Source organism: Nomascus leucogenys, chromosome 20, assembly GCF_006542625.1.
Source record: "Nomascus leucogenys isolate Asia chromosome 20, Asia_NLE_v1, whole genome shotgun sequence".
NCBI lineage: Eukaryota > Metazoa > Chordata > Mammalia > Primates > Hylobatidae > Nomascus > Nomascus leucogenys.
In genome coordinates this window covers 33,284,099-33,308,527 of record NC_044400.1, presented here as the reverse complement: position 1 = coordinate 33,308,527, position 24,429 = coordinate 33,284,099, and the positions used below count along the sequence as shown (strand labels likewise).

At 51.6% G+C, this 24,429-nt stretch overlaps 1 protein-coding gene across 1 annotated transcript in view; it reads right to left on the bottom strand.

The window, feature by feature from the left end:
• MYO7B (myosin VIIB) overlaps positions 1-24,429 on the bottom strand; it is a 100,935-nt gene that overhangs the window by 39,912 nt on the left and 36,594 nt on the right. The window contains exons 7-18 of the mRNA XM_030800982.1: positions 21,720-21,862; positions 19,079-19,192; positions 17,496-17,649; positions 14,960-15,036; positions 13,765-13,884; positions 13,329-13,471; positions 11,437-11,647; positions 10,856-10,991; positions 7,245-7,408; positions 5,853-5,990; positions 3,097-3,249; positions 2,395-2,493 (exon numbers count right to left, since the gene is read on the bottom strand). Coding sequence (XP_030656842.1) covers positions 2,395-2,493; positions 3,097-3,249; positions 5,853-5,990; positions 7,245-7,408; positions 10,856-10,991; positions 11,437-11,647; positions 13,329-13,471; positions 13,765-13,884; positions 14,960-15,036; positions 17,496-17,649; positions 19,079-19,192; positions 21,720-21,862 — 1,652 coding nt within the window. The remainder of the gene's footprint in view (positions 1-2,394; positions 2,494-3,096; positions 3,250-5,852; positions 5,991-7,244; positions 7,409-10,855; positions 10,992-11,436; positions 11,648-13,328; positions 13,472-13,764; positions 13,885-14,959; positions 15,037-17,495; positions 17,650-19,078; positions 19,193-21,719; positions 21,863-24,429) is intronic.

Below are 24,429 nucleotides of genomic sequence, written 5' to 3'. Positions count from 1 at the left end.
ATCGAGACAGAGAATTAACAAAGATATTTAGAAATTGGCTCTGGATCAAGTGGAGCTGATAGGTATCTACAGAACTCTCCACCCCAAAACAACAGAATATACATTCTTCTCGGCACCACGTGGCACTTACTCTAAAATTGATCACATACTTGGAAGTAAAACACCCTCAGCAAATGCAAAAGAACAGAAATCATAACAAACAGTCTCTCTGACCACAGTGCAATCAAATTAGAACTCAGGATTAAGAAACTCACTCAAAACCACACAACTACATAGAAATTGAACAACCTGCTCCTGAATGACTCCTGGATAAATAATGAAATTAAGGCAGAAATCAAGAAGTTTTTTGAAACCAATTAGAACAAAGAGACAACGTACCAGAATCTCTGGGACACAGCTAAAGCAGTATTAAGAGGGAAAGTTATAGCACTAAATGCCCATATCAGAAAGCTAGAAAGATCTCAAATTGACACCCTGACATCACAACTAAAATAACTAGAGAATCAAGAGCAAACAAACTTCAAAACTAGCAGAAGACAAGAAATAACCAAGATCAGAGTAGAACTGAAGGAGATACAGATACAAAAAACTCTTCAAAAAATCAATGAATCCAGGGGCTTGTTTTTTGAAAAAATTAATAAAATAGATAGACCACTACCTAGACTAAAAAAGAAGAAAAGAGAGAAGAATCTGATAGACACAATAAAAAACGATAAAGGGGATATCACTACTGAGCCTACAGAAATACAAACAACCATCAGAGAATAGTATAAAAACCTCTATGCAAATAAACTAGAAAATCTAGAAGAAATGGATAAATTCCTGTACACATACACCCTCCCAAAACTTAACCAGGAAGAAGGTGAATCCCTGAATAGATCAGTAACAAGTTCTGAAATTAAGGCAATAATAAATAGCCTACCAACCAAAAAAAGCCCAGGACCAGATGGATTTACAACTGAATTCTACCAGAAGTACAAAGAGGAGTTGATACCCTTTTTTTTGAAACTATTCCAAACAGTTGAAAAGGAGGGACTCCTCCCTACTCATTCTATGAGGCCAGTATCATCCTGATACCAAAACCTGGCATAGATATAACAAAAGAAGAAAACTTCAGGCCAATATTCCTGATGAACATCGATGCAAAAATTCTGAATAAAATACTGGCAAACTGAATACAGCAGCACATCAAAAAGCTTATCCACCACGATCAAGTTGGCTTCATCCCCAGGATGCAAGGCTGGTTCAACATACGCAAATCAATACACATAATTCACCACATAAACAAATCTAAAGACAAAAACCACATGATTATCTTAATAGATGCAGAAAAGGCCTTCGATAAAATTCAACATCGCTTTATGTTAAAAATCTCTCAGTAAACTAGGTATTGAAGGAACATGCCTCAAAATAATAAGAGCCATTTATGACAAACCCACAGTGCCCTGAGATGGTCCCTCTGCTGGCCTTGCCTCCCCAACTAAATTGGAAGCCACTCTGCTTCTTCCCGCGCATCTTAGCCTCTGAGCCCCAGCACAGCCTGACTACTGCACAGCCAAATGGACAGACAGACTGACTGGAGGGCTGGGGCCAGGATGTCCCTCTGAGGACACATAAGGTCAGGTGGGCAGGCACTATGGGGGAAGAGGAAGGGGCAGCAGGGATGGGTGGGGGCTCGGGCGAGCTGGCAAAGCATCCTCCCAGCTCTGCTCCCAGCTCTTCCTCTTCCCTCTCACTGTGCTGGCCTGCCGAGGCTTATGAGGCTAGGGGACAGGGAGGTTCCCTCCTCAGTGGCTCTGACCCAAATGGCACTTCTGGAGGGCCCCGAAGCTTCCTTTGTATGACTTCAGCTCCCTGTGCATTTTGGGGGATGCAGGTTGTGGTGGTGATGCTGGCACAAGCCCCCCTAAGGACAAGTCACTTTGTGGAGAGTTGACACACAGCACCCTTCCACTAAAGCAGTAGCCCTCCGGGCTCTGCAGAGGCTGGGCCTCCCCAATGTGGGGAAGTCTGCGTGGCAGGATGTAGCTCCCAGCATGATGGAAGCCAGGTCTCAGGACACCGGCAGACCGCCCTGAACTCCTGGGTGCTGCCCCGTGGCTGGAAGGCACCTCCTCTGCACCCTCAGGCCTTGCCCTAGATACCCCTCTGAGAAGCCTCCTGGGCTTCCACAGGCTGGGCTGGCCCTCCCCAGTACCCTCACCACCACCTCATTGTCCCCTAGCGTGATGTTCTACATCCAGGGGTGCCCTGAGGGTAGGGACCATGCTTTGAGCTGCTGCCCAGTGCCGTTGGCTCAGGGCACATGGACCATGGACCCCGGGCGTGGTGCAAGAGCTGACAAGCCCACATGCTGCAGGAGGCCGACAGCTGGCTGGTTCCTCGGAGTCTCACCTTCAGGAAAATTTTGGTCTTCCCCACTTTCCAGTCTTTGTCTGTCCGCAGCCACATGTCAGTGATGCCCAAGGTCATCTGGCGGAACTTGCCTTGCAGCTGCCAAGACCAAACGGGGGTATCGGTGGGAGGTGAGGCAGAGACCCCTCGGCGGCTCTCTGGGGGTGGTGTCTCCCTCCTCCCACAGGCTCCCCAATCAGGGGCTGCCCCCCACCCCCACCCCCGCCCAGGCACAGGCACAACGGGAACCTGGAATAGGGGATGGGGTGAGGAGGGAACTCGGGGCCTGAGGCCTCCATGTGTTGTGGGACTCGGCCCAGGCCAGGCCCAGCCTCAGGATGGCTGAGGGTTCCAGACAGGACAGGAAGAACCTCGGGCCCCAGTAGCTTTCTAGCCATACCTCGGCTCCCTGACACAGTAGGAGAGAACGTGTCTGCAGTACAACTACAGACACGTTCCAGAAGGAACCGCTGCGGCCGCCAGCTCTCCCAGACCCCAGGGAAAGCTCCCTCACTTCCGCGGCGCTGGGAGAGGGAGACGGCAGGCCCGGAGGAGAAGAGAGGGAGGAAGGACAGGGCTCATCGCAAGGCTGGGGCCGGGGAGGGCAGCGGGGGACCCCCTCGGTACTGGGGGCTGGAGGTGCCCAAGGCCGAGGGGAAGGCCGCGGATGGCCAGAGGTGACCGTCCCCGAGGGGCGCTGACCTGCATCCGCACGGCATTGGGCAGCAACACGCCGAACCTCTGCGAGAACTCCTCGAACGTGTAGCGGATGGGGAAGCCCGACTTGCGGATGTGCACGGTCTCCATCATGCCCGAGTATCGCAGCTGCCGCAGGCACAGCTCCCGGTCGAACAGCTGTGGGTGGACACGGGGCTCTGACCCAGCGCAAGCCCCCTTTCCAGCCACACCCCTTCCCGGCACCCCACCATCGGGCACGGGCCCACAGCCAGAGGTCAGTGTATACAGCCCCTCGCCCCACCTGCCCCCACTGTCCTCCAGAGATGGAAGAACTAAACAAATGCGACTTCAGTAAGGCTACATTTTGAAGAGAGTAGTGCAAGTAGTTGAAAAACCCGTAGTGTTGTCAAGGAGATAAAAGTCCATAGCATGGAAACTGGCACCCACAGAAACACAGTACTCCCATCACTCTCAACTACCCGAAGCGCTGTGAATGTAAACGTCCTCTGCACATGCCCAGTTTAAAATGCTTTTTTTTAAAAAAATTTTTAATTGTATTTATTTTTTTTTTTGAGATGGAGTCTTGTTCTGTCGCTCAGGCTGGAGTACAGTGCCACGATCTCGGCTCACTGCAACCTCTGCCTCCTGGGTGCAAGCGATTCTCCTGCCTCAGCCTCCCGAGTAGCTGAGATTACAGGCATGTAGCACCACGCCCAGGTAAGTTTCGTATTTTTAGTTAAAGATGGAGTTTCACCATGTTGGCCAGGCTGGTCTCCAACTCCTGGGCTCAAATGATCCGCCCACCTTGGCGTCCCAGAGTGCTGGGATTACAGGCCTGAGCCACCGTGCCTGGCCCAGTCTAAAATGTTTTTAAGCGCCCCTTGCCTACATACGTCGGGGTGGAAAGCTGCCCCGCAGGCACTTGCAGTCTCATGGTGCCTCCCCCACAATAGTTAAATGAAAAAATAAATCTACTCAGAGGCAGAAAATATCCTAATCAACTTAGTCTCTCCCTCCCTGGAGATGGAGGTCAGAATGAGACCTGGAGTGGCTGGGGCGGAGGAGTGGAGGGCCTTTGGCCCCAGGGAGCTGAGCCGTCTTTTGCTTGGAGGCGAGTGTGACTGGCAGAGAAATGGCATAATGTCCTTCCCTGGGGTGTCAGGCTTCAGCAGGGGTTCCAAGACTCTGCCATGGCTTGGATTCTAGAGAGCCCCCCCTCCACCTACAAGCCAGGAGTCTCTGAGGGACCCTGGGGAATGCCCTCTGATCTGGCAAGCCCACCAGGGGGCACTGTTACCCCACCTGCAGGGCCGCAGCGCCAACTGCTGGTGGGGTCCAGGCCACACTGAGCTTAGCCTCGGGTAAGTGTTTAGCTGCGCTTCACTGACGATTTCCTATGGGCCTGGCGTTTCTCACTGAATCTTTACAACATTCCTACCTGGTGGGGGTGATTGGCTCCAACTTAAAGATGAAGTGCCTGAGGCATAGGGTCGTGCTTCTAAGGGACTGAGCCTGGGTTTGAACCCTGAGCCTGTCTGGGCTTCCCCTACACACCACACAGCAGGGCAGCTGCCACCAATGAGAGATATCCCAGCCAGAGGCACTCTCAATCCCCAAGCTTCAGCCTCAGGCCTGCCTGCCTGTCCTGCAGCTCCCAGCTCCCAAGGTAGGCAGGGTGGGAACGAGCCAAGGGTCTCTGGGAGCCCAGCTACTTCTCCCAGCAGTTAAGGAACAAGATAGGTTATCTCACATCTGCCTATTTTGCCTTCAAGGAAGATGCAATCTAGATTTCATAAGGCAAGCCCCATTTTATTTTTTTAGAGACAGGTCTTGCTCTCTCACCCAGGCTGAAGTGCAGTGGTATGATCATAGTTCACTGCAGCCTCGACCTCCTGGGCTCAAGTGATCCTCCTCCCTCAGCCTCTGAGTAGCTGAGACTACAGGCACATACCACCATACCTAGCTAATTTTTATACTTTTAAATTTTTTTGCAGAGATAAGGTCTTGCTATGTTGCCCAGACTGGCCTCAAGCAATCCTCCCGCCTCAGCCTCCCAAAGTGCTGGGATTACAAGCGTGAGCTACTGCACCCAGATCAAACTCAATTTCACGTAGTTTTATTCTTTCCAAAAAGCATTTAATTTCATGTAATATTTTTATTCCCTTATGGGGATAAAACCATTTTATATTGTTTCAGCTGATGTCTCCTGGTTTGGGGAATCCCTGCATATGCGGCCTCTGGGTGGGACTCCCCAGCCAATGGAGCAGGGACTCCCTTGTGGGCAGGGAGTGGGCTCTCACCCCCTCACTATCTCACATCAGGTAAAGCTGACTCTCTGCAGGGCTTGGTGAAAGGAGTGGTGTCAGCCTCTAAAGTCCTATTACTGATTGCTGCCTTTGTTGAGTGTGGTTTACATATGGGACATGTCCTGCAAACCTCATGTCCAACCCTCAGTGCATTCCTGCAGGTAGGAGCAAGTCTGACTTTACAGAAGGGAAAACTGAGGCTCACAGCAGCAAAGAGCCAGGCCAAGAACACACAGAAGATGCATGGCGGAGCTGAGGGAACTGAGGTCTCAGCAACCCAAAGCTCTGCAGGTCACTCACTGACCTTCACATGACCTAGTCTGGTCGCCTTACCCCAGTGTACTTATCTGTAAGGTAGGGGCAGTAACAGCTCTAACGCTAGCCAGGCCCTGGCAGAGGGAGTGACCACAACCCTAGAGGCCATCAGCCTCCTCCTCCTCCCTCCTTTGCTGTGCCCCAGACTCCTGTCATTACCAGCGGCTTCTTATACTCATTAGGTTTGATGCAGCGGATGAAGTAAGGCTGGCAGTTGGTCAGGATTTTCATCAGCTGGTCCAGAGACTGTTTGAACTGGCTTCCTAAGGTGGAGGGCCGTTTATTTGAGTCTGCAGACTGTGAATGGAAGCACAGAGCACAAGTGGGTCTCAGGAGCCATGTCCTGGGACAGCTGACCCTGTAGCCCAGCAAGGCGTGCTGCCAAGGCCCCACAGGTGGGGTGGTGCATCCACCTATTCAAGAATCCACCCACCCACCCATCCATGTATCCATCCACCCACTCACCCATCCCCCCCACCCATCCACTCACACACCCATCCATCCACCCACCCATCCATCCACCCGCCCACCACCCATCCACCCACTCACCCATCCTTCCACCTACCCAGCACCCATTCACCCTCCCACCCATGCGTCCATCCATTCACGCACCCACCCACCCCATCCATCCATCCATCCACCCTCTCACCCATCCACCCACCCATCCACCCACCCATTCACCCATCCGTTCACCCATCCACCCACTCATCCATCCACCCGCCCACCACCCATCCACCCACTCACCCATCCATCCACCTACTCACACCATCCACCCACTCACCCATCCATCCATCCACCCACCCATGCACCCATCCATTCACCATTCCACTCACCCATCCACCCACCCATCCATCCACTCACCCATCCACACAGCCACCTGCCCATCCATCTATCCATCCACCCACTCACCCATCCACCCATCCATTCACCCATCCACCCACCCACCCATCCATCCACTCACCCATCCACACAGCCACCCACCCATCCATCTATCCATTCACCCACTCACCCATCCACCCAACCATCCACACACCCATTCACCCATCCACTCACACACCCATCCACCCATCCACTCACCCACCCATCCATCCACCCACCCACCACCCATCCACTCACCCATCCATCCACCCATCCACTACCCGTCTACCCACTCACCCATCTATCCACCCAACCACCCATTCACCCATCCATTTACCCATCCACCCACCCATCCATCCACTCATCCATCCATCCATCTAACCAATCATCCACACACCCATTTACCCGTCCACTCACACACCCATCCACCCATCCGCTCACCCACCCATCCATCCACCCACCCATCCATCCACCTACCCACCACCCATCCACCCACTCACCCATCTATCCACCCACCCACCCATTCACCCATCTATTTACCCATCCATCCATCCATCCATCCATTGCAGCTTTCCCAAGTGCCTACTGCATGCTGGGGACCCAGAGGTGAGTAAAACAGTCTTTCCCGTGCATGTCTGTCTGGCCCTGTAGCCATCAGGGGTGAGAGACCCAGGAGGGTGCCTGGGAGCCCACCTTGAAGAGATGGTTTCCTGCCTTTGCCTGGCGGATGGTCCCATGGCCCAGCCTGGTCTCCGCTAACTCCAAGTTGAATATCTCCCTCAGAAACTTGTTTTTGGAGGAGTAAACCAGGGTGAGGATATCTGTGCTCAGCATGTCTCGGTTCTTCTCCAGGAAGCCTGTGGGGACACAGGGCCCACCCAGCATCCCAGCTTAGCCATCACTGCCCACCCGTGGGGAAGAAGAGGGCAGTGTGGGGGAATACAGGATGCGTGGAGGAGCCCCCTCCTACAATGGCCCCACTAAGGCCATGCTCTCCACCCCTCTACACAGGCATGGCCCCCACCATCTACCCAGCGCAAAGTCACTTCTCCTATCTAAACTCTGGACCCCCCAAATTCCCATTCCCACTCCAAACCCCCTTATATAAGCTGCCACATCCTCCTGCCTCTGGGCAGATCCTACTAGGCCTAAAGCTCCTTCAGACTAAAAACAGATGAAGCCTCCAGAAATAGGAGAGGGGCAGTGTCATGGGCTAAATTGTGTCCCCTAAAATTCATATGTTGGTGTCCTAACACCCTATACATCAGAACATGACTGTGTGTGGACATAGGGCCTTTAAAGAGAGGATTAAAGTAAAATGAGGTCATTAGGATGGGCCCTAATCCAGTGTGACTAGTGTCATTATAAGAAGGGGAGATGAGGCTGGGCATGGTGGCTCACGCCTGTAATCCCAGCACTTTGGGAGGCTGAGGCAGGTGGATCATAAGGTCAGGACCAACATGGTGACACCCTGTCTCTACTAAAAATACAAAAGTTAGCCAGGCATGGTGGCATGTGCCTGTAATCCCAGCTACTCAGGAGCCTGAGGCAGGAGAATCGCTTGAACCCCGGGGGCAGAGGTTGCAGTGAGCTGAGATCACACTATTGCAGTCCAGCTTGGGTGACATAGTGAGACTCTGTCTCAAAAAAAAAAAAAGAAAGAAAGAAAGAAGGGGAGATGAGGACACAGACACACACAGAGGGAAGGAAGGCCATATGAGGACACAGAGAAGATGGCCATCTGCATACAAAGGAGAGAGGCCTCAGAAGGGATCAAACCTGCCAGCACCTTGATCTTGGACTTCCAGCCTCTAGAACTCTGAGACAATAATTTCTGTTGTTTAAGCCACTCAGTCTGTGGTGTTTGTTACTGCTGCCCTAGTGACTAATACAGGCATGGCTCCAGGGGGTGAGAAGATCCCACGTCTCCCCTCCAGCCATGAGTAAGAATGGCCTAGCCCTGCAGTAGGGACAGAACCACACTGAGAAGGCACTGAAGACAAGCTGCTCCTCAAAGCCAGGCTCCAAGAGGCCAGGGGCTGCACTGCTTGGTCTCTAAGGACCAACTCCCAAGGGCACAACCCTGACTTTCCTCTTTCACTTTCCTCCCATTAAGTCACTCCAGCTTTTAGTGGTATGCTCTGTGCACACCTGCACAACCTGCTATGGATCTGGGGAGGAAGAGTCAAGGGTGGGAGAAGGAAGGGAGCCTGTTTCCCACCTCTTCCTGCAGGTGTCTGTGAGGGGAGCAGCACCAGGGGAGCTGCACTGGGTGCTGGGCGGGGGGTAGACACTCGGTGACACCTTGCACCCCGAGGCTCAGGCAGAGCTCCCCACCAGCGGCAGGGAGCTCCCCGGATGTTTTCAGGGTGGGGAGGGTTGAGACACTCCTGGGTTCAGTCTCCCAACAGGCAGAGGAAGTGAAGCCGAGGTCATCAGCACAGCATGGTATCCAAAATAAAAAGAAGGCTTAGCTTTAATTAATATTTCTGCAACCAGAAAGTCTAGAAAGAATCGACCTTAATCTTAGCATTATGTAAGTTTCCTATCATTTCAAAAAATAAAACTCAGCCTTGAATTGCCCCATGGAGGATGGGCTCGATATCTTCTTTGCATCCCAGGACCCTGCAGGTCCAACTGGCTCCAGCCTCTCCCTTTTCCAAGAGCCCAAAGCCAGGATGTGGCAGGAACTATGAAGGAGCCACGGCACCTTTCCCTTTCTCCCCTGGCCTCCCAAAGCCTAGCCTGTTCTGACTAAATGATCACCCTCTACTCAAAAGAATCATCCCTGGATTCCTGTCCCCAGTTAAATAGACCAGAACACCTCCTCATTCCTCCACATGAGGTGCAGAGAGTGACCCTCTGGCTGCCCCACTTTCCTGAGCACAGCAGCCCATGGCCACCTTCCTCGTTTTTCTTAGCACACTCATAGGGTGACCACCCCAGGCCTTCACTTCTTCAATCAAAACCATTACCGATCCTCTCTCAACATATCCCAAAATTAACTCAAAATGGGCCAAAGACCTAATGTAAAAACTAACACTAAAAAAAATCTTAGAAGAAAACATAGGGATAAATCTTCATGACCTTGTATTTGACCCTGGACTCTTAGATATGACACAAGCAAAGAAAGGAAAATAGATAAGTTGGACTTCTTCAAAATGAAAGATTTTTGGGCCTCAAAGGACACAGTCAAGCAGATGAAAAGACAATCCACAGAACGAGAAAATAATTTACAAATCACATATTAGGTACTTGTATCCAGAATATATAAAGAAGTCTTACAACTCAACAATAAAAAGACAACCCAATGAAAACATGGGCAGAGCATTTAAATAGACATCCCGCCAAAGAAGACGTGCAAATAGCCAAGAAGCATATGAAAAGGCAATCAACATCATTAGCCATTGGGGGATGCAGATGCAAATCACATTGAGACTTCAAACCCACTAGGGTATAACAAAAAAGACAGACAATCACATGTGTAGGCAAGGATGAGGAGGAACTGGAACCCTCATACATTGCTAGTGGTAATGTAAAATCACACAGCCACTTTGGAAAACAGTTTGGTGGTTCCTCAAACAGTTTTACATAGAGTTATCATATGACACAGCAATTCTGCTGCTAGGTAGATACCCAGGGGAAATGAAAACATATGCCCAGACAAACACTTGTACGTGGATGTTCCTAGCTGTGTTATCCATAAAAGGCAAAAAGTGGAAAAAACCCAAATGTCCACCAACTGATGACGAGATAAACATTCCAGATAATGGAATGTTTTTCTGCAATAAAAAGACATGGAGCACTGACACGTGCTACAACATAGATGAACCTTGAAAACATGATGCTAAGTGAAAGAAACCAGCCACAAAAGACCACGTATTATATGGTTCCATTTATGCAAAAAGTCAGAATAGGCAAGTCCATAGGCACAGAAATTAGTTGTTGCCCAGGGCTGGGGGGGAAATGGGAGTGATTGCTCATGAGGGGTTTCTTTCAGAGGTGGCAAAAAAGTTCTAAAATTGTGACAATCATTAATATACTCTGAATAATACACAGTCAAGTTGTACACTTAAAATAGGTAACATGGTATGTGAATTATATCTCAACAGAGTTATTACCAAAAACAAAACAAAACATGCCTGGTCCACTCCATTTTCTTTCTCCAGTAGAAGCCATATGACTCATCCCTCTGCCCCACTGCTAGAGCTGCAAAACAGCCTCATCCTCTGAGCCTGCTTTCCATGGTCTCCCTGGAACCCGGTCCAGATTTGGAAGGGGCATGAGAGGACAGCTGCACCCACCTTCTGCTTGGTAGTACACCTCGCCGGCAAAATGGGCAATGCCAAATCTGGCACTGTGGATGTCCTTGGGCTGTAGGAAGGCCTTGTTGCTGGCGTGGACACTGTTCAGTTTTTGCAGCATGGTGAGATCTGTCCCCTGGAAGAACCCAGACACCCTGTGGGCTGAGGTCCCAATGTCCAGCCATGGGGAGGGGAGGCTCAGGGACTTCCTCATGGAGGCAAAGAGATCTGGGCTCAGAATGATTGAGGGCCTCTGTACAGACAGGAAACTAATGCCCAGGGGTCAGTGACTTGTTGCAGGGAGTGAGGGCTGAGCTGGGAGCAGAGGCCGGGTCTGCCGCCCTCCACCACCAGCTCTTCTGCTCCACCCTCTGAACTATTGTCTGAGGACCCCAGCAGTCAGAGAAGTGGGCCTTGGAGAGGAGGGTCTGTCTGTTTAGGCTGAGGGTCTTCTGCTTATTCCTGGCAGAGGTTTTAGTGACTCTCAGAACAAGTGGGCCACCCAAATGGAGTTTCCCAGCCTCCAAGAGGAGACCCATAGCAGGGCCTCCACCAGAAGGTCGGCAGGCCAGAACACACACCTGCGGGAAGCGGCTTTCTTCATCCAGGAGGGAGATGATGCTCATGGGCTTGAGGGCCAGCAGGTCCAGGGTGGGCCGATTGTCGGTGTAGTCGATATAGTCCCAGGAGATGTTCTCCGAGTGGTACTCCTCTTGCTCCATGGTGAACACGTGCTGCACAAAGAACTGCTGCAGGTGCTCATTGGCGAAGTTGATGCAGAGTTGCTCGAAGCTGTGGAGGCAAAGTCAATGCCCAGGGGTGGAGTGGGGGCTGAGTCCCCACTGCAGCAGGCTAGAGCCATAGGATCACCAGCCATCTGCACACAGCTGCATACAGATATGCCCACAGATGCACATCTCGTGTACACACAGATGCACACTCATTCCTGCACACTCTCTCTCCTCTGTCTGCCTCCATCACCGTCACCTTCTCCACCCCACAGCAAAAAAAACAGAGAAACGAGGAGGCTTAGCATATCATCAAGTCCTCACCTTCGGCTTCTCACAGCCCCCTGCCAGGTCCTCTGCCAGGCCTGCCTACCTGACACTGAAACAATTCTTGTGGTCTGAGTGCATACTAGCAGCCCCACCCATGAGCCTTCGTATTGAGACGAGCTTCCAGAGACCCAGCATTGACTGCCGGGCCCCCCCTGCATCAACCAGGCACATGCCCTACTGCCCCCATTCCCAGAACTCCAACCTGCGCTTCCTTCTGCATTCCCCGCCTTGGGAAATGGCCCCTCCACCTACCACCCCTGGCTCAAGTCAGAAACCGAGGAGTTTCTGTCTCTGTCCTTCTTCTCCAGTTCCCATCAGTTGCCAAAGTCTGGCCCATGCTGTCTCCAATACCTGTCCCTCCCAGGGCCAGATGCCAATGATCCAAATCACACTTGAGCTCTCTATGCCTTAGAGAGTGCACTGGGCTAAGTTCTTCCAGCCCTGCCTCTCCCACCTGACTGCAGTGAGCCGGCCCCTGTCCTGCACCCCCGGCTGGCCCTGGGAGGGCTGAGATCCCAGCGTGCTTGCATGTGGAATGGCTTGTGTCTTGACAATCCTGGCTGTCCAAGGGGGGCCCTTCTAAATCACTCTCAGATCAGACAGGCCTTGGGCAGGGGCATGCAAGGTCAGGCTAGCCCCCTGGCTCCTCAGACGGGGCCCAGAGGCCCCTGCTTCCTGGAGCCAGCGGCCCGGTCTCTGTCCCATCAAGCCTTTTCAATAAGCTGGCTCAGGTAAGCTAAATTGCAAAGCTAGTGTTGTCAGCCTGCTTGTCCGTCTTGATGGGACTCCTCTTGCTGGTGATAGTGTCCCTGAGCATCACCTGGCCTGGCCTGGCCTGGCCTGGCTCTGTTGCCTGGTCCCCTCACTACCTTTGTCTATCCAACCCCCAGCCTTCATCACAGTCATAGCTTGCAGCTATTTTCTGACCTGCCTCTTGATTACAGCTCTCCAGCTTCTAGTCTGGGGTGCCAGAACACTGGGACTCCAGGTCAGAGGAGTCCTGCTGTGCCTTACCCCACAAACAAAAAAGTCAGGGATGGTCCACAAATGCTTCTAGCTTCCCCCACTACCTAAAATGGTAAACCAGCCAGATGCAGATGAATCCATGTTATTGATTTCTGTTTCAACCCTGACCTCGTGTGATAATCCACTCTGGCTCAGGAGGACAGCAGGTGGCCCAAGAGGGGTGACAAATGCCAGGGCCTCAGCCTGGCTCTCAGGGACAGCTTTTAGTTGTACGGCCTTCTCTAGACGGCAGGGGACAGCAGCCACCCCGTGCAGAGCACGCGGACCTGTTGGGACTCGCCAGGCCTGGGTGCAGTGTGATGGCTCCCCTCCAACTTGCCCCCTTCGAGAGGAGCTGCTTATCTTCCGTTTTCTGGAAGCAGTGGGGCTGGGATCTGAGATCTTCGTACCTATTGTTCTTGAAATTTTCAAAGCCAAATATGTCCAGGAGGCCGATGGCCCTCCGCACATTTTTGGGGTCCTGGGCTGGTGGTGTGAAGATGGCAGCATTGATCTTCTTGACAATCCACAGGAAGAGGTGCCCATAGATGCCCTGGAGAGACACGGGGGTGGGAGAATCCCGGGCTTGGAGGCTCAGGAGGAGGTTACCTCCAAGTTCACCTGGAGAGGCCAAATGTCTTGGACCTACTGCGGATGTTATCCCTCCTTCAAAGGGAAGAAACCGGGACCCAAGAGGCTGAGGAGTCCATGGTCACCAGGCAGGTGACGGGCAGAGTGGGGATCTGCCCAGGGCCCCCTGCTCCATCCTGCCCTCCACCGGCACAGCGAGGAGCAGAGCCGTGGTCAACAGATGGCCATGTAAGCCCTGCTCTCTCAGCTCTGTACCTTGACAAAGGCATCCCTCCGGTCAGCAGCCTGGGCGACATTCAGGGGCCTGGTGACAAATTCCCCTCGGATGAGGATGGTATGCTTGATCAGACAGTCCCGGAGCTCCTGGTGCTGCACCTGGGGGGGCAGGTGGGGGCTGCGTCACACCTGTGGAGCAGGGCCTGGCCCAGCACGCTGACCTGCTTCTGCCAAGTCTTTTTCCCTCTCGTGACCAAGCACCTATGCCCACCTGAGGGTGGGCGCTGCCTGAGGCCAGGGCCAGGCCCTTGGGAGCTGTTAGGGAAGGATTCTCCAGCTCAGTGGGTCAAGCCCTTCGTGGGTCTCCTGGGGGCTGAGAAAGGGGCCGGCTCCCCCAGGCTGGCCTTGGAAAACCAGGGTGAGGGAGGGCTCTGAGGCCAGACCTCAGGCATGTCCTGGCTGAAATCAGTCCCGCCTGAAGGCTGAGTGTCTAAAGGAGCAAGGGAGTGTGCTGGGCCAGCCCTCCACTGGAGCTGACAAAACCCAGAGTTTCTGAGTACCCTTGAACCAAAAGAAGAATGTTTAATAGCAAAATGTACCTAATGTGATTGCTTGCTTTATGTATTTATTTCTTGCTCCTGTTTCTATTAATTTTCCACCAGAGCTGTCAATGGGGGTGACGTGGGGCGCTGCCCTGTCCCCATTGCAGAGGTAGCCCCTCACTCAGGGCCTGCTGCCCTTCCTTTAAGCCGAGGAAGGGCTCGCATTTGGCCTGGGGAACAACTGGGAAGGCTAATGGGTTGGGCCCCGGACTCACCGGCACATTCCACTCTCCCAGAATAGCACAAGCCCCAGAGAAGCCCTGAGGGGTGAGTGCACAGGGCAGGGCTGGTTTGATGGGTGGGTTGGGGCCCAAGTGGGGAGCCTAGGGACCGGACAGGGTGGAGGGCGAGGATACTGATACAGGGCCACTGACAAGCAGGAGGGAATGTGGGGAAAGGGAGGGAACATTCATTAAAGCCAAACTGGCCATTCCGCTGCTCTGTTTGGCACTGCTCCACTCTGCGCCCACCCTCAGGCACTTGCAGTATATAGAGGGGAGGGGTTTGAGCCTAGGCCCTGGGAGAGGGGCGGGGGCCCGGGTAGAGTTATGAGAATCAGGTGTCAGGTGTCTGTCGGCCCAGGCCTCTGAGGCCCCCCACCAAAATGGAAGCTGTGGGCACAGCAGCCCTACCTCCAGTAACCTCATCACAGTGGGAAAGGCAGGTGTCTGCATCACGTCTGAGGCGTCCAGGTTCTCGAAGACCGAAGCTAGAGAGAGAAGCAGGAATCCTGAGTGGGAAAGCAGCCTGGAGCGACGGGAGCCATGTCCCGACAGGCCCGGGCCCAAGGCAGCCACAGATCCACTCAGGAGGACAGCTGCCCCGGCGTAAGCTGCGGCCTCTCCCAGGGTCCTCTCTTTGAGGGAGCCAACGGCCCCATGACCGTGGGTCATTCACACCTTAGCTGTTGGTGAACGTGGCACACCACTTCCTCTTGGGGAGACCAGGGCCCTGGGTGGAAGGGAAGTTTAAAGAAAGGTGGGCTTATTTGGAGGGAGAAGTCTGACTTGGGAGACACAGCAGACACTGGCGCTGGAGAGATGAGCCATCATGACCCTCAATCCATGCTGCTGGGTGTAGAAACCTGGACATTTCATTATTTATTCAGTCACAGGAAGCAAAGCACTAATGGAGCTCCAGCTGTAAGCCAGGCCTGGCTCTATTGCAACCGTCTCCTGACTGGCTTCCCAGCTTCCAGTTTCTCCTCTTCAACCAACGTCCAGCTTAGGACATGCCAGGCTGGTGGGGGACGAGACCTTTGGGTGTCTTTGTTTTTGCCTTTTTTCTTTTTTAAACTGAAAAAAATTGTGAGATAAAATATACAGATAAAGAAGTGCATAAAACACAAAGCTGTGTTGTAAAGAATAAAGTCAGCACCATGTAACCACCGCTAAAGCCAAATCTAGGCTCTGCCAGCACCCACAGCCCTCCGAGGTCCTTGCAGGCTGAGACTGTGTCCCTCTCCTCCAGAGGTAAGCACCCTCCCAACTTGTAACTTCCTAGCTTTTTATTCCCTACAGAGTCCCTAAACAGCATTTAATGTGCCTGCTTTTAAATGTTATGTTAGTGGGCCAGGCGCAGTGGCTTGTGCCTGTAATCCCAGCACTTTGGGAGGCCGAGGCAGAAGGATCACCTGAGATTGGGAGTTCGAGACCAGCCTGACCAATATGGTGAAACCCCATCTTTACTAAAAATACAAAAAAGTTCGCCGGGCTGTGGTGGCAGGACCCTGTAATCCCAACTACTCAGGAGGCTGAGGTGGGAGAATCGCTTGAACCCAGGAGGTGGAGTTTGCAGTGAGTCGAGATCCCACCACTGCACTCCAGCCTGGACAACAAAGCAAGACCCTGTCTCAAAAACAAACAAACAACAAATGTTATGTTAGTGGATCTGTCTGCGTTCTCTTGTGCCTGCTTCACTTCCTCAGCATCATGTTTCTGATGCTGTCCCAGGCCCCGGTGCCCACCTCTGGTTAGCACCCACCTTTCCCTGGCCAAAGTGTGCAGTCTGGCTGGTAGACGACAGATCAGCCCAGCTGCAGCTCGCCTGGAAGCAATGTTCTCACGCCGCATGAGATGGTGGCCCAAGCTCTTGTTTTCTATATGTACACCCCATTGCTCTAGAACAGTTTATGAAAAGTCTGTCCCTTCCCATTACTTTGTGAATGATCTCTCCTTAGTTCTAGAACCAGCCCTAATCTCTTCAAATATTGCCTCTGCCTCTTTCTCTCTCCTTTCCTTTAGGACTCCGATGAAAGGTGTGCTCCCCCTGACCACAGTGTCCTCCCAGTCTCCACCTTCTCTCTGACATTTCCTGACGTTCCTCTCTCCATCTGTACTCAGTTTCTCCTGATTTTCCCTCCAGCTCACACATTCCCTCTCCTAGACAGGCACAGAATCCCTTAAACCATCCACTGGGTTCTTCCTTTAGGTTGTTGTATTTTTTTTTAATTTTAGAATGGAATTTCTATGTGGTTCATTTATAAATCTGTAATGTCTTTAAAGTTTCCCATTCGCTGTCTAAATTTTCAAGCTTGGCTGCTTCTTTTCTTGAGCAAAGTAAGCAGAACTTCTCTAGTCCGTGTCTAATAATTGCAACTTTGAAATCTTTGTGGATCGATTTCTACTGTTTATTATTTCTGCTGGTTCTTGTTCATGGTATCTCATTTCCTTGTTCCTATTTCTTCCTGGATTCATGCTGGATGTTGTGTTTGAAAAACTACCCGCAGGAATCATTTGTAATCTAACTTGCTGGTGCTTTCTTCCAGCGAGGACTGTCAGTAACTTCCGTTAGGTGCTTGGGGGTGTTCACAGGTCAGGACACCTTAATCCCCAGACCGCCCCATGCTCACAACCTGATTTGCAAGTTCACACATGGATTTGTTTACTCTGGCTTACCTGAACCTTAAGGGGGAAGCCCTTTGGGGTCCCAGCTAAAAGTGGGGGATGATTGGCCATAGTCTCCACCTGTGGAGAGCCTTAAGCTTTGACATTTTCCCCTTCGCCTCACAAGGCCTCCAAAATCGCAGCTGAATTTTTTAGATATATTTTTCCAGGCCTGGATTGGACCACAGGATCCTTCCTGTGAGAACCCCTGGAGATGCCTTCCTGCTCCTGTCCCCTTCCCTCTCCCTCCTCAAGGGTGCAGTTGGGGCAGAACCGGCATTACCCATGAACCCCACGTTTCCCAGGTGGAGAATGGCAGCCAGCAGCTTGGTGAGGTCCCAGCTCTCGGAGTCAGAGAACTGGAGGATCTTCATGGCCGAGCGGATGTGGGCGTAGTCCTTCGCGTCGTTGAGCCCCTCACAGGAAGTGCAGTTCCCCTGTTGGACAGGGCGCCTCAGTGAATGGGGCCATCCCCTGCCCCACCACCTCCCTCCTGGGGCCAGCAAGGCTTAGACACTGCACTTCACAGGCACTGGGTGGACCATGTAGGGTTCATGCTCAGAAACTACATACAATTGTTTTCAGAGGCAGAATCATGACACAGTAGCCACAGCATGATCGGGCCTTGCAGCCAGCACCAGCATTTGGCCACTGTGTGACCTTGGCCAAGTCACACTTCTCTGATCCTCTATTTGTCGTTCATCCCTACTCGAGCCTGCCTTGTCTCTCTGGGGGACACTGCGGGTTTGTTCCTTTAAGAAACGCTTTCCAAGGCTCGCCATGGGCCAGGCCCTGTGCTGCGCATCCGGGGGGCAGGCAGGGAGCCAGTGACCGTGCCATGGCCATTTGCCTGTTACAGGTGCCCAGACCACAGGGGCCGGGGCCAGCCCTATCGAGAGGTGGAGAAAGGCTTCTTAGAGGAGGTGCAGAGCTGGCCCCACCGCCTCTGAGGACAGAGGGCAGTTTAGGCAGAGGATGATGGGAGCAAGGCCATGAGGTGGGGAGGCAGGGACAGGGCTGCGGGGAGGCTGGGGTGGGTGTTGAGAAGGGAGAGATTGGCATAGGGGCAGATCCTGTAGAGACTTGGAAACCACGCCGAGGAGTTTGGACTTCTACCCTACAGGCCTCAGGGGTCACTGCAGCAGTGCCATCCAAAGCATGACACTACAGTGCAAACCTTCTACAGGAAGAGCGCTTTGGCTGCAGGGTGGATTACAGATTAGAGGTCAAGACTGGTGACGGGGGACCCATGAAGTCTAGGCAGGGGCTGGTGAAGGCCTTGGAGCAGTGGACCCGGGAGAGAGGGTTGCATGGGAGAGATCCCGGAGGCAGAACGCTCTGGGTCCACTCTGTGGTCAATAAACCAGGAGGTGCAGTTCCCCTGAGGGCCAGGGCGCCTCAGCTAATGAGCGATGGCTGTGGTGCCGCTCTGTCCTAGGTGGCGGGTGCAGCTGGGAGCCCAGGAAGGGCTTTGCTTTCCTGGGGCCCGGGGCTTACGTTTTAGGGGGCCCGCAAGGACAGACAATTGGAGAGAAATCAGGAGCAGAAGGCGTGTGGGCAACTCCCTGTGGCCCACTGGGCGCCGGGAGCCTGTCATCCAGTGGGGACCAAAGGAAGATGAGGTCTATGGGGAGGCCCCAGGTCCAGCCTGGGGAATGGGGTACATGTGACAGGGAAGCGGGAGGCACGCGGGCAAGGTGATTCCCAGCACAGTGGGGCTGGCGAGGAGAGGGAAAGGGAACCAGCCCCGCCTCAGGGGCCCCGCCAGCATTGGGCTTCTCCGCAGCTGTCATGGAGGGTGGAGCGGCACCAGCTCTTTTTCCTCCCTTCCATTGGCTACTGGGAGGCGGCAGGTGGGCAGCTCACCATGGTCAGGTAGTGGTACTCAGAGGGCGTGCCCAGGCTCAGCAGCTGCTTGTCCTCAGCACTCATCCCCATGAGCATGCAGTAGAAGATATGGTAGTTCCGCTCCTCGGGGGCCTGGGAGGGAGGGAGGACATTCCAGACAGATTCTTGAGCCATTCCCCTGAGGCCTCAGGGCCTCAGACTGACTCTGCCCAGCCCAGCCCTGGCCTCTGCTCCAAGTCTCTCAGGCAGGAGCAGCTCTGGCACTGACCCAGGGCCAGCCTGGCTTGGTTGCTGTCCCTGTCCCGGGCCTCCATGGCTGTCTCATCCCTGCCTTGAGAACTCCATTTCCCTGCATCTTGACTGCTCCTTGAAGCCCTGACACTGCTGTGCCCAAAGTCCCCAGGCCAGGAGTGATGGCATAGAGTCAAGGCTCTCTTATAGTCCCACAGTCTTCACAGGCACTTAGTGGCCCACGAGAGATCTGACAGCCACGGGGCTCCCTAGGCCTTCGGTATTTTTTTTTTTCCAAGAGAAGGTCTTGCTCTGTCACCCAAGCTAGAGTGCAGTGGTGCAATCTTGGCTCACTGCAGCCTCGAAGTCCTGGATTCAAGCCATCCTCCCACCTCAGCCTACCAAGTAGCTAAGATCACAGGCACATACCACCACACCCAGCTAAGTTTTGTATTTTTTGTAGAGATGGGGTTTTGCATTGTTGCCTAGGGTGCCTTCTGTATTTTTTAAAACACTATTTATAAATGCATTCTGATAAAAATCAAACAATCTGAAGCAAATGCAGTAGTGTTAAAAGATGGGAGTCTCAGGTGGGCTGTAATCCCAGCAGTTTTGGGAGGCTGAGGCAGGAAGATTACTTGAACTCAGGAGTTTGAGAGCAGCCTGGGCAATATAGTGAGACCTCATCCCTACAAAAAATAAGAAAATTAGCTGGATGTGGTGGTGAACACCTCTAGTCTCAGCTACTCAAAAGGCTGAGGTGGGAGGATCAAAAACAAAAAAATGAGAGCTCCTTTCCACCCTGCCTTCCACTTCCTTAAATCCCCTCCTCCCCACCCCAGAACCTAGACATTTTTAAAAAAAAACATTTACCTATAGTATATCTATAAATAGTTCTCTCTTTTCTTTTCTTTCCTTTTTTTTTTTTTACACAAAACATATTTATGGTTCTGCTACTTCCTTTTTTTTCACCTAAACATATCTCTTGGTGATCCTTCACGTTGACATGGACAGACTGCCTCCTCTGTAATATAGACACGCCAGAATTTTTAAATCTCTCTTTTCTTGGGCAGGCCTTGTTTCTCATCTGCTTTAGAAATTTCCTGCCCATTTCAGGGTATCATTTTGGGTGACAAGTTCTATGAACTCAGCAACCACTGTATCAAGAAATAGGAGCTTCTAGACAGGGCAGAGAGACTCTGCCATGTGCTGGCTCTGTGACCCTGGACAAGGGGCCAAACTTAACTGGACTCAGTTTTCTCATCCGTACAATAGGGATAAAAAGACCTACCTCTCATGGTTGTGAAGGTCAAATGAGATAAAACAGGAAAAGTATAGCACCAGGTCAGGGGTCACTAAATGTGACCTTCCTTCTCAGCTTGCCACAGTGCCAAGGCATCTGTCCCTCTCACACAGCCACAGCCCCTCTGTTGTTGGCATTCTCCCCTCTGGACCCCTTCTGTGTGTGTGCATTCATTTGCACACATGCATGTGTTAGGTGTTATGCCATCATACGAGAGCACCCCCCCCACACACACACACATACAGGCGCATTAATTCTGCTGTTGTGGGTGCCACGTGTTGGGATCCCTACCATTTGGGACTGGCTACATTATCGCCCAGTGCAAAAGGAAACCATGGGCCCTCTTGCTAAAAAGCTAGTAAGAATTTCAAGGTGGCAATAGCAGAGGATGAAACCAAGCATGGGGCCCCCTGAGCACAGGGCCTGGTGTGACAACACAGGCCACATGCCACTGTACTTCCTGGCAATGTGGTATTTGGGATACTGTCATCTGTGTCTTTCTGCCATGTCCCCTAACACACCTGAAGATATGGCCCACCCAACTAGCCTAGTCTCAGAATTAATTCTAGTAGAGATGAGGAATGGTAGGCACCAAAGAAAGAAGAAATTTATGTGAATGGAAAATTCAAAATGGAGAAAAGTCTTTTTTGAGACAGAGTTTCACTGTCTTGCCCAGGCTGGAGTGCAGCGGTGCAATCTCAGCTCACTGCAACCTCTGCCTCCTAGGCTCAAGCAATTCTCATGCCTCAGCCTCCCAAGTAGCTGGGATTACAGGCATGTGCCACTGCCTAGCTAATTTTTTTCATATTTTTTGTAGAGGCAGGGTTTTGCCATGTTGGCCAGGCTGATCTCAAATTCCTGGCCTCAAGTAACCCACCTGCCTTGGCCTCCCATAAGTGCTGGGATTAGAGGCGTGTGCCACCGAGCCCTGCTCAAAATCGAAAAATTTCTATCATTTGCTGTCCTGGCATACTGGGGAAGGGCCCTCATTATCCAGCGAGGCCTGTGGGTTCTGGGAGGGCCCCTGGGGAAGAGGGGAGGAGAGGTGAGAGTGGTGAAAGGGGGCCCCTCTTGGAAACCTCCCCCATTCCCTCAACTCCCGACCTGGGCAGGTGGAGGCCTCACCTGCCGGCAGACCCGGGACTTCTCCAGGAGAAACTGCTCGATGCGCGCGCCCTCGATCACCCCGCTGGGGTTAAAATAGATGTCAATGTACTTCCCAAAGCGGCTTGAGTTGTCGTTGCGGATTGTCTTGGCATTTCCAAAGGCTGAAGGTAAGCAGGCGATGCCCATGATGGGAGCAGAGAGGAGAAAATGTAATTTGAGTGGGATCATGTAAGAGGGCTTCTCAGAGGAGGTGGCTGAGCCTCGAATTAAAGAAGGGGCACGGCTGCACCAGACAGTGATGGAAGCCGAGGGCCTGCTAAGAGGAAGACAAAAATGCAGGGAAAACCTCGGAGGTCAGAAAAAGCATGGAGTGTGCTTGCAGACACAGAAATCTTGTCAGAGTGTGGGATGCAGGAGGAAAGCAGTGGAAGGTAGACAGAACTAGTTAGTAGGTAGGGCGAGGTGGCACAGAGCCTTAAACACCAGGCTCAGAACTTGGGCAATCATTCTGCAGTAATAAGGGAAGCAGTAAAGCTTCTGAGAGAGTGTGGGAGAAGATTCACAGCTTAGAAAGATGGCTCAGGTTGCAGGGCTAAGGCTGATACGGAGAGGCCAAGCTGGCATGGGAAGTGGCAACAGCGTGTCCAGGCCAGGGCACACGGAAGTGGTCAGTCTTTTTTGTAAAGCTGTTTCTGCAAGCTTTTCTGATGTGATCCACAGTAAGAAAGATATTTTGCATTACATCCTAGTATATACACATGTCCACCTGCACACACAAAGTTAGAACAAAATACTCAGTTCTAGTTATTATGAAGAGTGATGTGCTGGGGTGTTTCTATTCTATGATATTTGATTTGTTCTAGAAGACTGATTTTATGACCCATTAATGGTTAGAATACAGTTTCAGAATACCAGCATCCAGCATAGTCCCATGAAACAAAGGAAAAGGGTTCCTTGGAGAAGTAGGTTTAGGAAACATGGCACCCTGTCTCTCTCTCGAGGAATCCCAATGCATGGCAGAGCCTCTGAGAAGTGCCACAGTTACGAAACCTGTTTAACTTATTGAACCCAGTGTGGCCATCATGGGGGTGACTGGTTGGGTGTCTCTTCAAGAAAGAATCTGATGCAGGCAGGTTTTTTTTTTTTTTGTACTAACTGACAGGCTGATCTTAAAATGTACTATATGTGGAAAGGTAAATGACCTAGAATAGCCAAGTTTGAAAAAGAATAACAAAAGTGGAGGGCACATGCTATCTGATTGCACCGCTTCCTACAGAAATCAAGAGAGTGTAGCACTGGTGAAAGAATAGACAGAGAGGGGAATTGAAGATAATAGAGAATCCAGAAACGGCCCCATACATGGATGGTCAATTGATTTTAGACAGGGGTGCAAAGGTAAGTCGATAGAGAAAAAATAGTCTTTTTGACAAATAGGACTGGAACAGTAGAGTATCGACATGCAAAACAAAAAAAGAGAGAAGGAGAAAAAGAAAGGAAGGAAAGAGAAAAAAGATGAGAAAGAAACAAGGAAGGAAAGACAGAAAAGTCTTTTTTTTTTTTTGAGACAGTCTCACTCTGTCGCCCAGGCTGGAGTGCAATGGTACGATCTTGGCTCACTGCAAACTTTGCCTCCTGGGTTCAAGCGATTCTCCTGCCACAGCATCCCGAGTAGATGGGATTATAGGCGCATGCCACCACTCTCAACTAAGTTTTGTGTTTTTAGTAGAGATGGGGTTTCCCCATGTTGACCAGGCTGGTCTTGAACTCCTGACCTCAAGTGATCTGACTGCCTTGGCCTCCCAAAGTTCTGGGATTATTGGCTTAAGCCATCACGCCTAGCCAAACGTCTTTTTTTCTATGCTGTGTACCTTGCACCATAGAAAAATATCGGATCACAAATGTAAATCATAAACTGGATCATCAACCTAAATATAAGACCTAAAACTACAAAACATATGGGAAAAACATAGGAGAAAATCTCTGGGTTAGGCAAAGATTTCTTAGATACAACACACAAAAAAATGACCCATAGAAGAAAAAAAGGAAAAATTGAACTTCATCAAAATTTAAAACTTCTGCCCTGCAAAAGACCCTGTCTAGAGAACGAAAAGACAAGCCACAAACTCGGACACAATATAAGATGTAACACCTATCTTATAAAGGACTTGTATCCAGAACACATAATGAACTCTTAAAACTCACTAGTGGCCAGGCACGGTGGCTCACGCCTGTAATCCCAGCACTTTGGGAGGCCGAGGCGGGTGGATCACCTGAGGTCAGGAGTTTGAGACCAGCCTGACTAACATGGAGAAACCCCATCTCTACTAAAAATACAAAATTAACTGGGCATGGTGGTGCATGCCTATAATTCCAGCTACTCGGGAGGCTGAGGCAGGAGAATCGCTTGAACCCGGCAGGCGGAGGTTGCAGTGAGCCGAGATCGTGCCATTGTGCTCCAGCCTGGGCAACAAGAGCGAAACTCCGTCTAAAAAAATATAAAAAGCAAACAAACAAACAAAAAACAAACAAGCAAAAAAAAAAAACTCACTAGTAAGGAAATAGACCAATTAAAGAATATTAAAGAATAGGCAAAAAATTTGAACTGACACTTCACCAGAGAAGATATACAGAAGGGAGGTAAGCATGCGGAAAGATGCTAACATCCTTAGTCGTCAGGGCCACGGGAGTTACAAGCATGCTCCACACATATCAGAAGGCAGACCATGTC